The 15,878-nt window shown below is 43.3% G+C and overlaps 1 protein-coding gene across 1 annotated transcript in view; it reads left to right on the top strand.

Annotated features, from left to right (window-relative positions):
* Positions 1-15,878, top strand: part of SH3RF2 (SH3 domain containing ring finger 2) — a 260,511-nt gene that overhangs the window by 141,332 nt on the left and 103,301 nt on the right. The window contains exon 3 of the mRNA XM_073620627.1: positions 8,732-9,001. Within this exon, the coding sequence (XP_073476728.1) occupies positions 8,732-9,001 (270 nt within the window). The remainder of the gene's footprint in view (positions 1-8,731; positions 9,002-15,878) is intronic.

Genomic DNA, 15,878 nt, shown 5'->3' with positions numbered 1-15,878 from the left:
TGATTCGCCTGCCCCAGCAACATTCTTGCTGGTATCTTCACAGGCAAGGCTGTCATGTTCCAAACACTCACTGAAACCCTCCCTCTGCTTCTCTTGAGTGCCTTAGTTGATAACACTTTTGGGAGTATTTCCAGACCCACATCCTCTTCTTGGGTGTCTGTCTCCAAGACAACAAAAGGACCCGGTTGTCTCCAACTCAACTTGACGGAGGCCCTCATACATATGACTTCACCTGGTTGTAGCAGTTCTTCACCTCTGTCTAAACGCCAAACTTTTCCCACCCCTTCTGGTGGGGCCTTCTGTTCGTGTACCATATCCTTGTACACTTGGGTTAGCGTGGGGTGTACCTTCATGGGCACTTTCCTTCTGTACAAGCGGTGTCAAGAGTCTTCTGACCAGATCAGTATTTGTTCCGATGATAAGGGAACTTTTATGAGCCCCAGGGGGCCGAGGACACACAAACGCTAGGGTATCGAAAGTCTCCGCCTTTCCAGCCACACTCGGGTCAAAGGTAAGTTTGATAGGGATATACCCCTCATAAGGGAAATTCTGGGTACCTAGGCCCCATATCTCCAACTCTTCTAACTTTTGCAGGGGCAGATGCTTGAGATGCTTCATGTAGAAATCTTTATATAATAAGGTCACTTGTGCTCCGGTATCCATCACTGCTTTGGCGTATATTCCTTCTACCTGGATGGGGATGATCGGAGAGGGTCCCACTAGGTTGGGGGGAAATTCACCATGAGTTTTTGGCTTCTTTTGCCTGTTAGTGTGCGCCTGACTCCTTGTTTCCATGGACGCTCACTCAACTTCATTCCTCCTCTTACTCTCAAAACTTTGTGAACCTGGGTTTCATTGGAGTTGACGACTGTTACAGGGCACCCAGTTGATTCCTTCACTGGGGCCCTTTGAAGTTTTCTGCTGGCTTTTGACGTTGTACTGCTGCCCCTGGGCTTGGGCACACTCTCCCAACATGTTCAGCTCCTCCACAGTTGAAACAAAGTCCAGATTTCCTTCTGAATGTGAAGTCTGATGTTTTTTATTTTCTTTAGTTCCTCCATTGGGCGGATCCGAGGATCTTGCAGTCAGCAAAGCCATCATCTCCATTAACTGGGCCACCTGAGTCTTAAGGAGTGCAATCTGAGGATCCTCTTCCATCACACTAACTGTCCTGACTCCAACAGTGTGTTTTGGTTCTTGGATTTTTTCCTTCTTCCTTTCTAGGATAGCTTCTTCCTCCCGTACAATCCGAATTAGATCTGGGTACTTCAATATGCCTCCATCTTGACGAGTTCTTAACTGGAGGGTGATGGGATCCAAGGGCTGGGCACCTCTCAACACTTGTTTGGCTCGAACTTTGCCCACCTCACTAGGATCTAATCCCTTCTTTAACAATATCTGGTGAATGACCTTGTCTAACCGTCTCATATATTCTGACAACTTTTCTCCTGTTTCTTGATAGGTGTGTTCTAATTGATAAATTAGGTCAGAAACCTTTTCGGTACGTCCGAACACATCTTGCAGGATATCTAAGTAGTCTTGGGCTACACAGTTTTGTTTGCTAAGCTTCAGATTTCGAATAGCCTCAGAAGCAGGCCCTTTCAGACTTTCAGTAATCCGCTGTTTTTTTGCGTTTCAGAGATGTCCCACTTATCCAGCACTTGCGTGGCCTATTCCAGCCACTCTTCAAAGGTGTCTTCTCCTTTGGTTACAGGCCGTTGGCCAGAGAAAATGCCCAGTTTTCGGTACCCAGTCCCTGAATATGTTGGGTTCCCCTTTTGACATTGGGAGACCAAATTTCCCAGGGCTGTAAAGAGTTCTGGCTCAACTGCAGCCAGTGCTGACTGTAATGGAACCTTGGTTTCTGCTGAACTCATCTGGGGGAAGGTGGCAAGATTCTCCCCTTCTTCCCTTGGGTGGGTCAGATAAAATTTGGTCTTGTCAGCGAGTTCAACACTTGCACCCCTGAAATTTTCCAGAACTCCCTTCCTCCACTCCAATAATGCATAAGTATGGAATGTCTCATGATTGGGTCTTACTGCGACCACCTTGGCTCTTTGTTCTGGGGATAGTGCTTTTACCACTCGATAAATGTGTTCTTTCTCCCAGATATCTCCCCAGAGTTCCATGGCCACGCTCGCTTCTGAGCGGGTACCTTCTTCCTCACACCACTGTGCCACAGTGGGGGGATCCATTCTATGGTTCTTAAGGGGGTGCTTGGCTTTAGAGTGACAGTTATCCTGGACGAGCCCCCACATGTAGCAATAACTCTCGGTGGAGCTGCTGGTTTATTATTGGGCCTGTCCTCTATTCTCTTCACCCATCTTAAGTTGTTCAATTCCCTTGACACAGCTGTAGTGCAGTGTTGTAATGATATCAATACCAACTTTAACCCACAATATACACTTATAGTTATATTTACCTCTACCTGTGTGCTTGTAGCTCCACCTGCAGAAGAAATAACAACACTGCACATAAACTTCTGTAATAACCAAAATAACTTCTTTGTTTGGATGAATGATATATTTATATAAAGAATTATTACAGTGACTACACTATCACACCAACGTAGTGCAACAGTACAGTAAACAGTTATGACAAGCTTGGTAACAAACACAAATATACTTAAATATATTTCTGTACCAGGGAGCTCCCCCTGCTCTAAACCGTAAAGTCACTACACTTTGTAACTAAATGCAGGTCCCTGCAATAAAAGAGATAGTCTTGATGTCTTCAATCTTCGCTAGCTACAAATTTGTAATTGTAATCCACAGGGGTTCTTCTTGGGTGTTGCGCAGTGTAAGGTAATACACTAAGGTAATTATAATCCAGAAGATTGATTAAGTGTTCTTATACGAAGAAGACAAACATCTAGTATCAGTTCTTGAATACTGGAATCTATGCAAACGTAATGTTCTCCAACTTAACTTGTTCTGTGGGACTATCAGTCCCAGCAATACTCTGTAACTGTCCTAAGTGTGTGTAGTATTAAACAAAGTTCCGGGTGTTAACCCTCTCACCACATGGGATTCGGGCAGATGGATGACTCCGTTTCAGCAGTTCTCAGTCCGTATGGAGCCACCAACATGCCGTCACACTGTTCCATTTACTAACGACTGGGAGTCCTTGGTTACCTCCCCCTTGGGTCTCCAGAACAATCACTTCTGCTGGTCCGCTCCTTCACAAGGTAGGCCACAACCCTGTGGGACACACACACCCACAGAGTCCTGCTGGCAGGCCACGCGTCCCAGGAACAAGAGACCTAAGATGGCCGCTCCCAGCCCTTTTATATCCTCCCATAATGCAGTTCAGTTCTTCTCTTGTCCAAGAGCATTGTGGGTAGGTCATAGTTAATGTTCAGAAGTAAACAATCAATCACCTCCATGTCACTTCTCTTAATCGTGAAACATAAAAGTGTTGTACCTTTTCAATTGTCCACAAGATGGCACTAGATCAACTTATATGCTTTTACAACACACATATGACTAACAACAAAAGTTGTCAGCGCTACACTAGTATAGTATGGTAAAGAGGGTGTTGTAATTAGGAGTTAGCTCCCCTTTAAGAGAAATATCTGCTAGTGCTGTAATGGGTGGATTAGTGTCCACAAAAATGCCAGTAGTGGATGGAGCCCCGAGTATACGGGTCATGGGAGTCAAATATCCCCAAATCTGTCAAGATGTGATCTCCTGAAGTATTGATCTAAAGGGTCCTTTCCGGGCTGAAATCCCAGGTGATGTGGTACGGGACATGGGAGGAACAGCTGTAGTCACCCTGTCTCCACTGATAATCTTCTGTGGGTCCTGCAGTGGGGTGCTCAATATATGGGAGGCCTGGAGAGAGTCCTCTTATGTGAGCAATGGTGGAAGCCTGGGAATGAAAGCACCATTTGGGAGTGTGCCCAGCCAGGCAGAGACATAGAAAATACATTGAGAAAGAGACTGGTATACTAAATAGGGCACCTTGATCCCCCCGAACCTCAGCTGCGGGTCCTCTGATGAGGTGATGGAGGCTTAGTGCTGTATACAATACATGGGGAAGTCCCAACTCTATGGTGCTCCCAAGGACAGGAATGGAGGTGTAGAGGGACGAGGGCTTAAGCATGTGCACTTGTGTTCTGTGTAGAAATGACTGCAACAGAATGTCTAAACTTGAATGTTACATTTTATCCCGAAGATTCTGCTAGCATGTCACTGTGATATATCACAGTAAGCTTCTTCCAGATCCACCCACCTGTGCCCACATAAATGGAGCCCGAGGCATCCTGGGATATGTGATGCGCATATCCCAGGAGACCTCAGAGCAAAAAAGGCGTCAATCTGGCCTAGGCCAGAAAGGCAGCCGGGGCCAGGGCTAACCAAAATGATTTCTTAAAAAAAGTAAGCAAACACATTTTTTTTCTATGTTTGACATTGTGGAGGGGTGAAATGATGCCTTAGGTGCATTAGGTGGATGACGTTCCACTTTGCAGAAGAAGGTGAAGTGAAATGATGTCTAGTGCATCAAGTGGGTGAAGTTCCCATTTAAGATAAGTTTACGAACAGTTTCTGCTTTGCTTTTGCTGCTCCATGTAAGTAAAATTGAATACATTGCAAATGTCTCCCTAGTCTCACACCCATATGTACTAATTTCTAAATACTTCAATAGCCAACAGCAGCTTCTCTGGGGCCATTTTAAAATAGCACTTTGCTCGAAATTGTTAGGAAAAGCACTGCGCTGCCATCCCCACAATACGCTAGTGCTAACACACTCCAGTGGTGGAGTTTTATGTCAGAACAAATGGAGCTAGTTCAGTAAACAAATTAAGATGTGTGAACTGTGGAAGCTAGAATGAGTCAAACCAAACAGATATATTTGGTTGTTTCACAGCTCAAAAACTGAAATGTACCTGGGAAAACAGTTTACAAAGTATTTTGGGGTTTATGTAATATGAAGATTTTATTTGACTTTGCTCTGCTAATATCATATGCAGAATTATTTGTAAATTGATTGACTTAGCAGTAAAGCTTAGCACCTGCATTTACTTGAGTTGCGCTCTACATAGTGTTCAATAAATTAGGTTTTCTTTGTATATTAAGCCTACAGTAAGCACATCTGCACCTATGCTTCTCTGAAAGGATCATTTCTAAATGTAATTGTACTCAATTTGTACACAAATTATATGAAGGCCTCTGGTGATATGATTATATTGTTATGTTATATTGATTTTTATATCTGCACCTGAGTTGCTTTGAGACAACGCATCATTAACACTTTTCACATAATTCGTATGGTCCTAGTATTCAAGGTACATTTTGGCACAGGTATCTCATAGTATGCTGACCAGCTTTTCATAAGTCATGATCCAAGTGAGCTTGCGCTTCATCGATGCCAGGTCAACCACTTTTTTTTTCCAAGCGGTTTCAATGGCTATCTTGGCCATAAGGAACATAAAGTAGATCAGAGTCTGGGTGTGTCTGGGCACCCCTGCTACAGGTTGATTGAGTAAGGATACTCTGGGGTCTTTAACAATGTTTATCATTGTTACAGAGTATATCAGGGCAGGAACATGTACCTAGAAGCTCTTGACCTTAATACAAGACCACCATGTGTTGAACCCACTAGCTCACAGCCCTGAAAAATGATTGAGGAAGAATCTGGATACATTTTGGAAAGGCATTCAGGTGCCAAGTACCAATGAGACAGGATTGGCCTCTAGCAACGAAACATTCATACCACCTTTATACGTCCTGACAGACCTATCCCTCCAGTCCTCTTGGTCAATCTCCATCCCTAAATCTACCCAAGCTAGCATATGAGGTCATTTACCCACAGCCTTTACAAAGTGTTTAGGCAACTCAGAAATGCCACCCCTCTGGCCCTAACCTCGATAGCATCTGTTTTCAAAAGACCCAGCTTTAATTTCTGTTGGTTTTCTTTGCTCTATCAGCATGAGGAGGGAGCTTTTCATTCACGTAAGATTTATGCTGGAATGACTTCTCTAAATTAGACCCAGAAAATGCCATTATCTGATACTGGGTGTTTGGTTCAGCAGTGCTATCAGTTTCTCCATTTTAGCACTGGGTAGCTGATGAACAGTATATGTGACCACTGGCGATGAATGCTTTCAATGGTCTTCATTGCTGCTGATTTTTTTTTTTTCACTTTCTTTTCATAAATGAGAGTCTTTCTGTGTGAGCTGGATTGTGATAGGGTGGATCTCCTCTACTTGTATACGTGTGCCTTAATGAGTTTTTAGCAGAAATAAACATAATAGCTGATTTGAGCCAAAGTAATGTGTCCAACAGATTCCTATAACTTATCCATAACTTTTCATTTTACCCTTTGTTTTTATTTCCTGAGCTAGAGGAACTGTTTTGTGCTGTATTTCCCTGACCAAAAAGTGCACACGGACTCTTTGTTAAATCTGTGATTTATACAGCCTTTACAATTAATATATTTAATGAGCAATGCAGGGTGTGCATGTACAGAAAAGAGGCTAAAAACAGTATATGCAGCTTATTTCAACTTTGGTTTCCATAACAACAGAAACATTTATGCTTTGTGCCTTTTCCATTTTAAACAAAATTGTTCAAATATTCACAAATGTGCATACTGTGTTTTGGAATTTCAGCGCAGTAGGGATGCTTGTACTCTGCTGTACTGACTTTATTATGGCAACCAACCAGCAATTAATCGAAGATGTATAAACAAAGTATCTGACTGTCTGCATTTAACTAAAAGAAAAATGATTTCACCATTACAAAATAATTTTTCATTTTAATATTTTTAGCTTGGGTTTACTGTAGTGTTAACAAGAGAAGGTAACTATGAGCCGGGGTCACTGGTTAAGCATTCAAATTATGCATTAGACAAAGAACCAGTTAACACATAACTGAATGTATTTTCTTACAGTATAAACAAACCAGGAAATTGTATGTTCTGTCTGGAACATGAAAGGCAGTAATGCAGCTTTTGAAGTGCAAGAACAACATGATATGGGGGTAAACAAAGAAAATAAATAAGTTATGGGGTGTGGCTGGGATGCAGAGTTGGGTGTTGGATTGAGAAGCCAAGATTCTAAACAAAAGTGGAATTGCTGTACTTTACTTATTGTAATTGAAAGATGGCAAATAGTTACATCACATTGACATACTATCTGGTGTAACTTGACAATACATTGTCAATCACATATAGTGAACGACGGGTGTAGTCACAAGTGAAAGCATCCAGCAGCACATATAGCAAGCCATCTTCGCAAACTCAATCTCTCGGGTTCATTAGTACTCACTGTTCCTTGCAGATAGTCCCTCTGAGATAGAATCATTGCAGACACCTCTAGCTGGGTACACCTCTCCCAGGTTCTCCAGGGTTATAGCCTGCCTCCAGGGAATGATTGGTGTGGCCTAAAAGGCCTTTTGCAGCCCACCTTATACTCTACCACCATATGGGTCAGGAAGTCTACAGCTGGTTCTAAGGGTCAGGAAGTCATCAGCCCTGTCCAGGGCCTCCACTTAGCTGACTACATCTGCACACTGGTTTGATATCTTGCTCCTATGCCCAAACTGTCCTAGGGCTCCTCACAACCCGGCTTGTATGCAGGTACTGACTCACCCACTACATCACTACAAGAGGGCTCTAGCTAACAGGGACCTAGCACTCGATGACACTATTCTCTGTAACCAACCACTATTCTGGAACTGAGCCGCCTAGTGGCAGACTAGCTAACTGCACCTGTTTACCGTCTACTTACCCCTAACGCAGGTGGTCAGACACTATAGCTGGCTACTGTTTTCTTCATCTATAGCAGTGCCTTTCCCATAAGGCAAGCAGGCCTACTGGTGCTTGGTTGCCCCCAGGACTTATTCACATTGCTATAGTGTCTGGCTGCCATACCAGGGCAGGCGCGAGCAGAGCGAAGCAAACAGGTACTTGCGCTTGGCATATAGGCAGAGTGGTTCAATGACAGTCCAGGTAAAAGGCAGGCAGAGTTCAGAGAATAGTTGTTATCCGGTCCAAGGTCATACACAGGGAGATCCAAACTTGCAGTGCAGGGCAGACAAACAGGCAGTTTGATCAGATAGTAGACACATAATCACACTCTATCACAAGCATGAGACTGAAGGTTTGGCTGCCTTATAACAGGCTTGGTCTCCACCCAGAGACTGACCACATCAATCACCTTGCTGGTAGACAGACGGACAAGGAGAAAGCCATAGCCAAAACCTGGATACTGGAATGAGGAGCAGGAGTGCTAGATGCTCCTGACACTTACATACAGATGTGAGGGGTTAGTGGGGATTTGGGAAGGCATGTTGTCTCCCCTAAAGGTAGGCCATTAGGTTACAAATCAAGTGTTAGCGGTACCTCGGATTTATGGAGCTTATAGAAGGTACAAAGTATTGTATCCATGGGTCACAGATTTTTTTAAAAATATATTATATATTATAACTGAGATACCTTTTAGATGGACTGCCCCTTTAGAAGTACTGTACAATATGTTGGCTCAGAATAACTGACTGCAGTAAGCAGTTGTATGATAGCAACACAGTCATTTGTACTGGAATACTGGATGAAAATGTTTCTGCATAGCCTTGTTGGCTACTTTAAACTAGCACAAATGTGCTCTGCTGTGTATGAAAAGGCACAACAAAAGAGAAAGCAATTTGATAGTGTCATTCAAAGGAAATGCCAGAAAATTGAAACAGACTTGTAAAACTATTTATAAGCTAACCTGTGTGTCTTCTTATAGGTTCCACATGCAAAAGCTTTATTGAGCCATAAAGGAAGATTTCCCGGTGACTTGTCCTTCAATAAGGGAGATGTTATTATCCTACAAAAACAGCTGGATGAGAATTGGTATCATGGAGAAGTAAATGGAGGAAGCGGAGTCGTTCCTGCAAGTTCAGTAAAAATTTTAAAGAAAATAGATCAACCTCTGGCACTTTGCAGAGCTCTCTATAACTTTGATCTGAAGGATAAAGACAAGTCAAAGAACAAAGATTGCTTGAAATTTTCAAAGGTACTGTAGTAGTGACTAATGCATAGGACCCTAGAGACCATGGTGAGGCAGTTTGTTACATGTGATGCTTGATGTCCTGCCCTGTTATTATGGCTATAAAATATTTGATCATACACAGCATAAATTTAATCATAGGCTGGCAGATTGCTGGTACCAAGGATGGCTACCCTTGACCCTCCAGCTGTTAGGCTAGTCAATGCTGATGTAACTTGCATACTGATGAAAGTCAATATGGGAAAATGAAGAGGTACAAATTATGGACACTGTGCTGTAATATTACAGTGCTGATTTTTTTCTGGTCTATTCACCCAGAAGAGTTATATGTTGTTTTGCTATATGAATATAGCTTATCCAGATATCCAATTCTACTTTCACACTTAAAAGTACTTAGGACATGAAAGAAACAGCAAAGCCATTTCAGACTGTATGGATTTCCCAGTGACTGATAAGCTTTGCCAATGGAGCCTTGATTAAAACAAGCACTTTGCTCTTTTTTCCCACGCCTATGCTCATTAGTGATGTTCTGATTTGGCTGCGAGGAGTTGTAGAATGATTTACAAGATTAGCTGCCTAATACACAAATGATGAGCTCTATTTGTCTGAATCTTGTTCTGTCACTGCTCAACTTATATAGTGTTTGCATAAATTCTGCATTTAGATTAGCAAGTTTCTGTCTGTCTACTTAGCAGTATTCAAATCAAAGACAGATCATATAGAAAGACTTCCGTACTTCTGCCAATTTGGTTTAAGAGTCTGATTTTGTTTTAATTAACACAATAAAGGGAATTATATGAGTTAATTTATATGCAAATTCAAACACCAAATGTTTTACTGGGGGGTCACTACAGTTTAAACACATACATAGCATATAATAACATTTGACCTAATAGTATAGCACTATAGTTATCTGAAACACAATCACATACAATGCATTTATATCCACAAGCTATTACATTGTATATAATGGCCAGTGACATCACCACACCACATGACTGATCCACTGTTCACTTCCCTCTCTTTTACCAAAACATAACTCTAAATACCCCCACTGATAACATAAATCCTTTCGACTGGGTTGATACTTCATTAATATGTATCAGACACAGCTTGATATATGTAAATAATGAACAATCAAACAAATAAAGCATAACCAACTCCAGAATCCTTTTTGCAGTGCTGAGTGCCGTATCTCAAACTCTCCTTCCTTTATTGGGAGCCAGTTCAGCCTCCAGTCATCAAGGTTAGACTCAGTGGCTTACTTGGGCTCTCTGCTATCAATTCTACCAACTTTGAGCCACCTGCCACCTCAGCCCGCAAAAGGGATAACCACCACCATCAGGAGAGTGATGATTCCCTCATTGACTCCCTGACTGCGACCAAGAAGGAGCCTACCTTATCCGGTCCTGCAGAAGCAGGTTAAACATATAAAGGCCCACATCACTGAGGTGGACACCATCCAAAAATAAAAAGATCTGCCCTCCAAATCCAAATGACAAGTGGCCAGTCCATTCCTTGATACAGTACATTTTGCAATGGCCCTATTAACTTTATTATGCGTTTTGTCAAAGGCTCTGCAATCCCTGACCTGTCACCAGAATTAACATGGAAGGATCTCTGGCCAGACCAGAAGAACAGTAGACTGCTCATCTAAAAAGGGTTGTCAAGTTTCCAATAAGGGCTCTGAGGGGAATGACCCCGAGATCGTTTCCCCAATATGCTGGAATAAAACATCTGGAGGTCCCTCCAGAGCCACCCGATTATGAAGCAGCGGAGGAACTTCATCCCAAAGAAGCCCCTGAACCCCCAGCCATACCAATTTCACTTGGACTGCCGGGAAACCCAATTGCAGACCACCCAATTGTAGACCAATTGCAGTTCAGTTAAGCAACAGCAAAGGATACATGTGAACTAGAAGCGTGAGAGGAGCACACATCCTCGTGTTTGAGGAGGGCCTCCAACCTGAAGTCGAATCACCATAAATGCCGCCAAATAAGTAACAGGATAACAGTACATGTCAGGTAATTTAAATAGATGAATAGAAACGCCCCGGTGAAGCCGATCTGTCTTTGAAGAGCAAAGAAAAATTTTAACAGTATCGCCCCTTTGCCAGACTTTGAGCCTCCCAGATGTCCACTCGTTAGGTTTAACTAGTTCACCATAAAAATGCCAGGGAGAAAGCTAACACAAAAAGAGCAGCTTCAAAAAAAAAGTGACATAACTAAGGTAGGGCAAAATGTCCCAGGGAACTGGTCTCCAACAATCTTCACGTTTAAACATCCTTTTCCACCCTTTCAGTGCCTGATTTAGTGAAGTCGGGCATCTCAGTAACTTCCTGCCAACTTCCTGTCTGTAGCTGCAGGCGACTTACCTATAAACCACAGAAATAGATCATGCCGATTACTTCCCCACTGCATCTCACCAGCCAACCGTTCTGTCTGAAACCACTGCAGCCACACCTTAACATACGCTAACCAGGTAGATGGGGCCAAAGAACTCTGAATAAATACCCACATACTTTTTAAATGAGGGTCCAAAGCTAGCCCGGACAGGGGTCACCCTCCTCCCACGCTTCCTACATCAAGGCCCTGAAGTGGAGGCGCAAAAAGAGAATCGATGTCAACAAACAACCCCAGAACATGAACTGCTTAAGTAGCATGTTAAAATGCAAACAGAAAAGCACAAATTGCTTTAGAAGTGTAACAATGGCTGGGGAAGAGGCCGACAAAGTATTAACTGAGGAAACCACCACCATGTTATCAGAATGAAATTGCACCGATTTATTGTAGAGAAGGAGATCCCAAATCTCAACCACAACTACCAATGGAAACAGCTCTAGAAGAGTCAGGTTCTTTGTAAATCCAGCATCAACCCAAAGCTGAGGCCAAGCAGCCACACCACCACCTACCTGCAAAATATGCCCCAAAACTGAAGGATCCTACTGAATCCATGTACAAGTCAAAATTCGTATTATTCTTAAATGACTATAGCCAGTATAAAGTACCATTGAAAGAGCCCGGAAACTCCTTATAGTCAGAAGCTAGACAGATAAAATAGTGCAGCTCGTGAATGCTCAATGTGGCTAAAGACAAGCGCTGCAAGAAAATTCAACCAACTGGCAACGCTGTGCACACAAAGTTCAGTTTACCAAGCAGCAATTGTAACTGATTCACCTGTAAGGCCTAGGGTTGCCACTTCATCCCTTGAAACCCGAGCATATATGAATTACACAGGTTCTGAGGCTAATTTAATGCAGATAAGGCACCAAGTGAGTTTAATTACCACCTTAATCATCCACAGAACCTGTGTAATTAATATGTGTTTGGCTTTAAAGGGAAGAGGTGGCAACCCTAGTAAGGCCATGTTGATACTTAGATCTGAGATTTTGTCAGCAGGAAGCACAAAAACACCCCGCATGGAGTCCATTTCTATTCTAAAAAATTTGATGATGGTGGCAGGCCCTTCTGTATTGTCAGGGGCGATGGGAACACTAAATTGCTTAAAATGTGCATAAGACTGCAGAGCAGGAGCTCACAAACCCAGGAATCACTGGGAATGACACAGAGAAAGTTGTCAAAATAATGGACAAAACAGTCGCATCCTGTTTGGACTCTGACAACCCATTCTAGGAATGGGCTGAAAAACTCAAAATATGCACAAGAAATAGAGTAGCCCATGGGAACGCACCTTTCAATAAAATAAGACCTGTCAAAATGACACCGCAGAAGAAGCAAACTATCAGGATGAACCAGTAAAAGGTGGAAGTCCGCTTCTATATCTGTTTTCACCTTAAGGGTGCTGGATCCTACTTAATAAAGAAAGGGCTGCATTGAAGGATATGTAGGAAAAAGATGATGGATCTGTTGATTCTTATTAATGCAATTGTTGACTGACTCCTCTTTCAGAAATGATAAGTGATGTATCATGCAAAATGTGCCTACCCTCACCTTTAGACCACCCCTAAAGTGGATTCCACTAAATTAGGACGCAGAGGCTCCCAAAAAGGTCCTGCAATGTGGCCCAAAGCAACCTCCTTTGTCAACTTCCCCCAGACAATCTCTGGGTGTTGACAAGCAGATTGTAAATTCTGCAAGGCCGGTATTGTGTGTGTGGGGGGGGGATCACAGGAGATAACAAAACCATGAACAAAGCCTTCTTCCAATAGTGTCACTGCCTGCATGTCAGGATGCCTATTGAGCCAGGGTTGAATCTCCTCTATGTTCTCTATGCTTTTTTGGGACAGTGACTGATGTGGCTGCCATCCCCGCATTCCCAAGCACTCATGCTGGAAACAACAAGAGGAACCCCACTTGCATTAGGAATCATTAGAAGACCAGCAGACACCTTTTTTAATTGTTCCCTGTGCATAGGAGGTGCCAGGCTGAAAAGGAGAATGCGCCCCCTTTGGAATTAATGACCCACACCCATATACCAATGTCTCTATTATCACAGCTCTAAATGAACAAGCATAAGCTGCCTAAACTGTTCATCATACCTGAACCAGGCAGTCCCCCCAAAAACCGTCCCAAATGGAAACAAGATAGCAAAAAAGGGCTGAACATGGCTCCAGTTGTTTCTCGCCCACAACACTACCGAGGATCATAAAAGCCTGGAGCCCATTCTCAAAAGCATGAGGAATCAGGCAAAAACACTGCCCATTATCGTCTTCCTCCTTGTGGTGCTCTTTACCTTTTTCCCATTTTTCTCTCTGGAAATACTCCCACAGTAAGGTGTCTAACTTAGCACTTTGCTCCTGCTGACAGTACAATTAAGGATTGGCCCATTGATGCCTGATGATCCCAGGGCCACTGCCACCAATTCCTCCCGACTGAGGTACCTGACGGCTATCCGGGGGTTAAGGTAACCACAGATGGTTTGGCACTCCTCTCTCCATCAATCCTGTGCTGCCCCGGCTCAGCAACCTAAATTACAGAGCTGACTGCCTGGGGGGGGGCAGGAATTCCATCGCCAGAAACTCTGGCCAGCTCAGGTAGAACAATCAGCTCAGCAGCAGGATCGCCTGGGGCTGGGGAGGATCATTCAGTCCCCGCCACTCTCCACCTGCTGCCAGCACCAGGGCGGGATCCCCTGCTTCCCAGATGCTGCAGAGCACAAGGTGGAGAGGGACTAAGGTAGGTAGCTGATTGCCAGATACGGACCAGCCAGGCCTCAGGAGCCGAGAGTGGGGAATCTTGCAACCAGACCCAGCAGTCAGTCTTCTTCATGATGTGCCGCCTCCTGGCAGAAGTTGATTGATCAGTCACTCCATGTTGTGTTTATAACACAGGGCATTGTTTTACAGACTGTAAGTAGAACCTCATAATTTAAGTGTGTTTAAAGTAGTATTCTACTGTCAAATGAGTTTGCGGGCAAGGTCAACTGCGCCTGTGCACATGGGGGTACCTGATGAGCGCAGTCATCTTTGCCCGGGACCAGGTGGAGACTGCGGTCATGTAAAAAATCTAACATTAAGGCAGTTTCTCGACTTAGAAATGAGTCTTCACTGTGTGCAGTAATAAAGTGCAGAGTTCCTCTGAGGAGCAACTTGTCCTATGTCAGTACACACTGTTACTTGTATGTTTGCATTAGGAGGGATGTGCTGAGCCTGTACCCACTCCACCAGTCCAGCGTACCTCTGTTACCTCACTCCCAGTAACAGAATGGGGTCCCACGAGCACCTAGCACAGACCTAATGTGTGCTCTCACTTAACTCTTTCCTTCCCGTACCTTGTTACCAGGCCAAAGGTCTCCATAACGCAGGTTCAGATCCAGTTGCTATTGGATAACAACCACTAAGGAGGGAGCAGAACATCACCCCCCTCACTACTAGAGGACCTGCCACCTTTACTAGGTACCATGCTTATCAACTAGTTGCTTGTTTCTTGAACTTAGTTACTCTTAGCAACTACGCTCCTCATCATGTCTTGATGAGCTAACCCTTTTGTAATAGTGTTACTTCATTCCCTGTAGTGCTTTACAGACCCAAGTTCCTTGGAATATCCTAGAACCAACATGCACCCCTTTGAGCAACTTCAAACCAAGCTCAGAACGGTTAACATAACTTTACTGAACATAATATGGCATACAGTTCAATATGAACAACATCCTTTCCCTAATCCTCACTAGAATAATGTTGTGGCCCAGTAATACAGTACCTCCATGAGGTGAAAGTCCATTATGGCATTATCTATGGCTTGGAAGTCCTCTGCAATTCCTGGTTCCTTCCGATACCCTCATTCTTGTTCCTGCTCAAGCAACCCCCGACCTTAGCTGTTCCCCCTTTTTATAGCACCGGACCAAAAGCCAGGGAACTGAGCTAAAACACTTAACCCCTTCCCCAGTCTGGATCGGCTGCTGGCTAACTAAACTGTGCACACTTTTCAACCTGCCTACAAGTTTATTTTATTACTGCGATCAGTTCTCTGTAAGCTTTAACTAATTGCCTTTTTATTTTTCTTTCATCCCTTCTTAGTTTTTTGGCAATGTACTAGTATATGCTCAATTTAAATATTGCAGCTTGTGCTACCATTTTTAATGTATACGTTCAGAGAGCGTTTATGTCTCTGGCCCCAAAATACAACTTTGCTGTGTACCTTGTTGCATATGGAGAATACTTAGTAGTGCAGTCTATGAAAAAATGCATCTGCCTAAAGACAAACATGAGGAAGTTGTGTTTAAACTGACACATACTTCCTGCTGAGTGGTTTTAATATCCAACCATATTCATCCTTGCATTCATCATCAGCTCTTGCACGTCCTGCTAACTAAATTTCTATAGTTGCCAATATCTTTGATTTCAGATGACTTTAGATTAGGTGTAGATCAGATATAGGTCAGTTGCATCTGCCCTAGTTTCCTTCTAGAGTGTTGCCCACTAGGT

The sequence above is a fragment of the Aquarana catesbeiana genome, linkage group LG03, assembly GCF_042186555.1.
Source record: "Aquarana catesbeiana isolate 2022-GZ linkage group LG03, ASM4218655v1, whole genome shotgun sequence".
In the NCBI taxonomy this organism is placed as follows: Eukaryota; Metazoa; Chordata; class Amphibia; order Anura; family Ranidae; genus Aquarana; species Aquarana catesbeiana.
The sequence above is the reverse complement of the archived record's forward strand: the minus strand, read 5'-3'. Positions and strand labels throughout refer to the sequence as shown.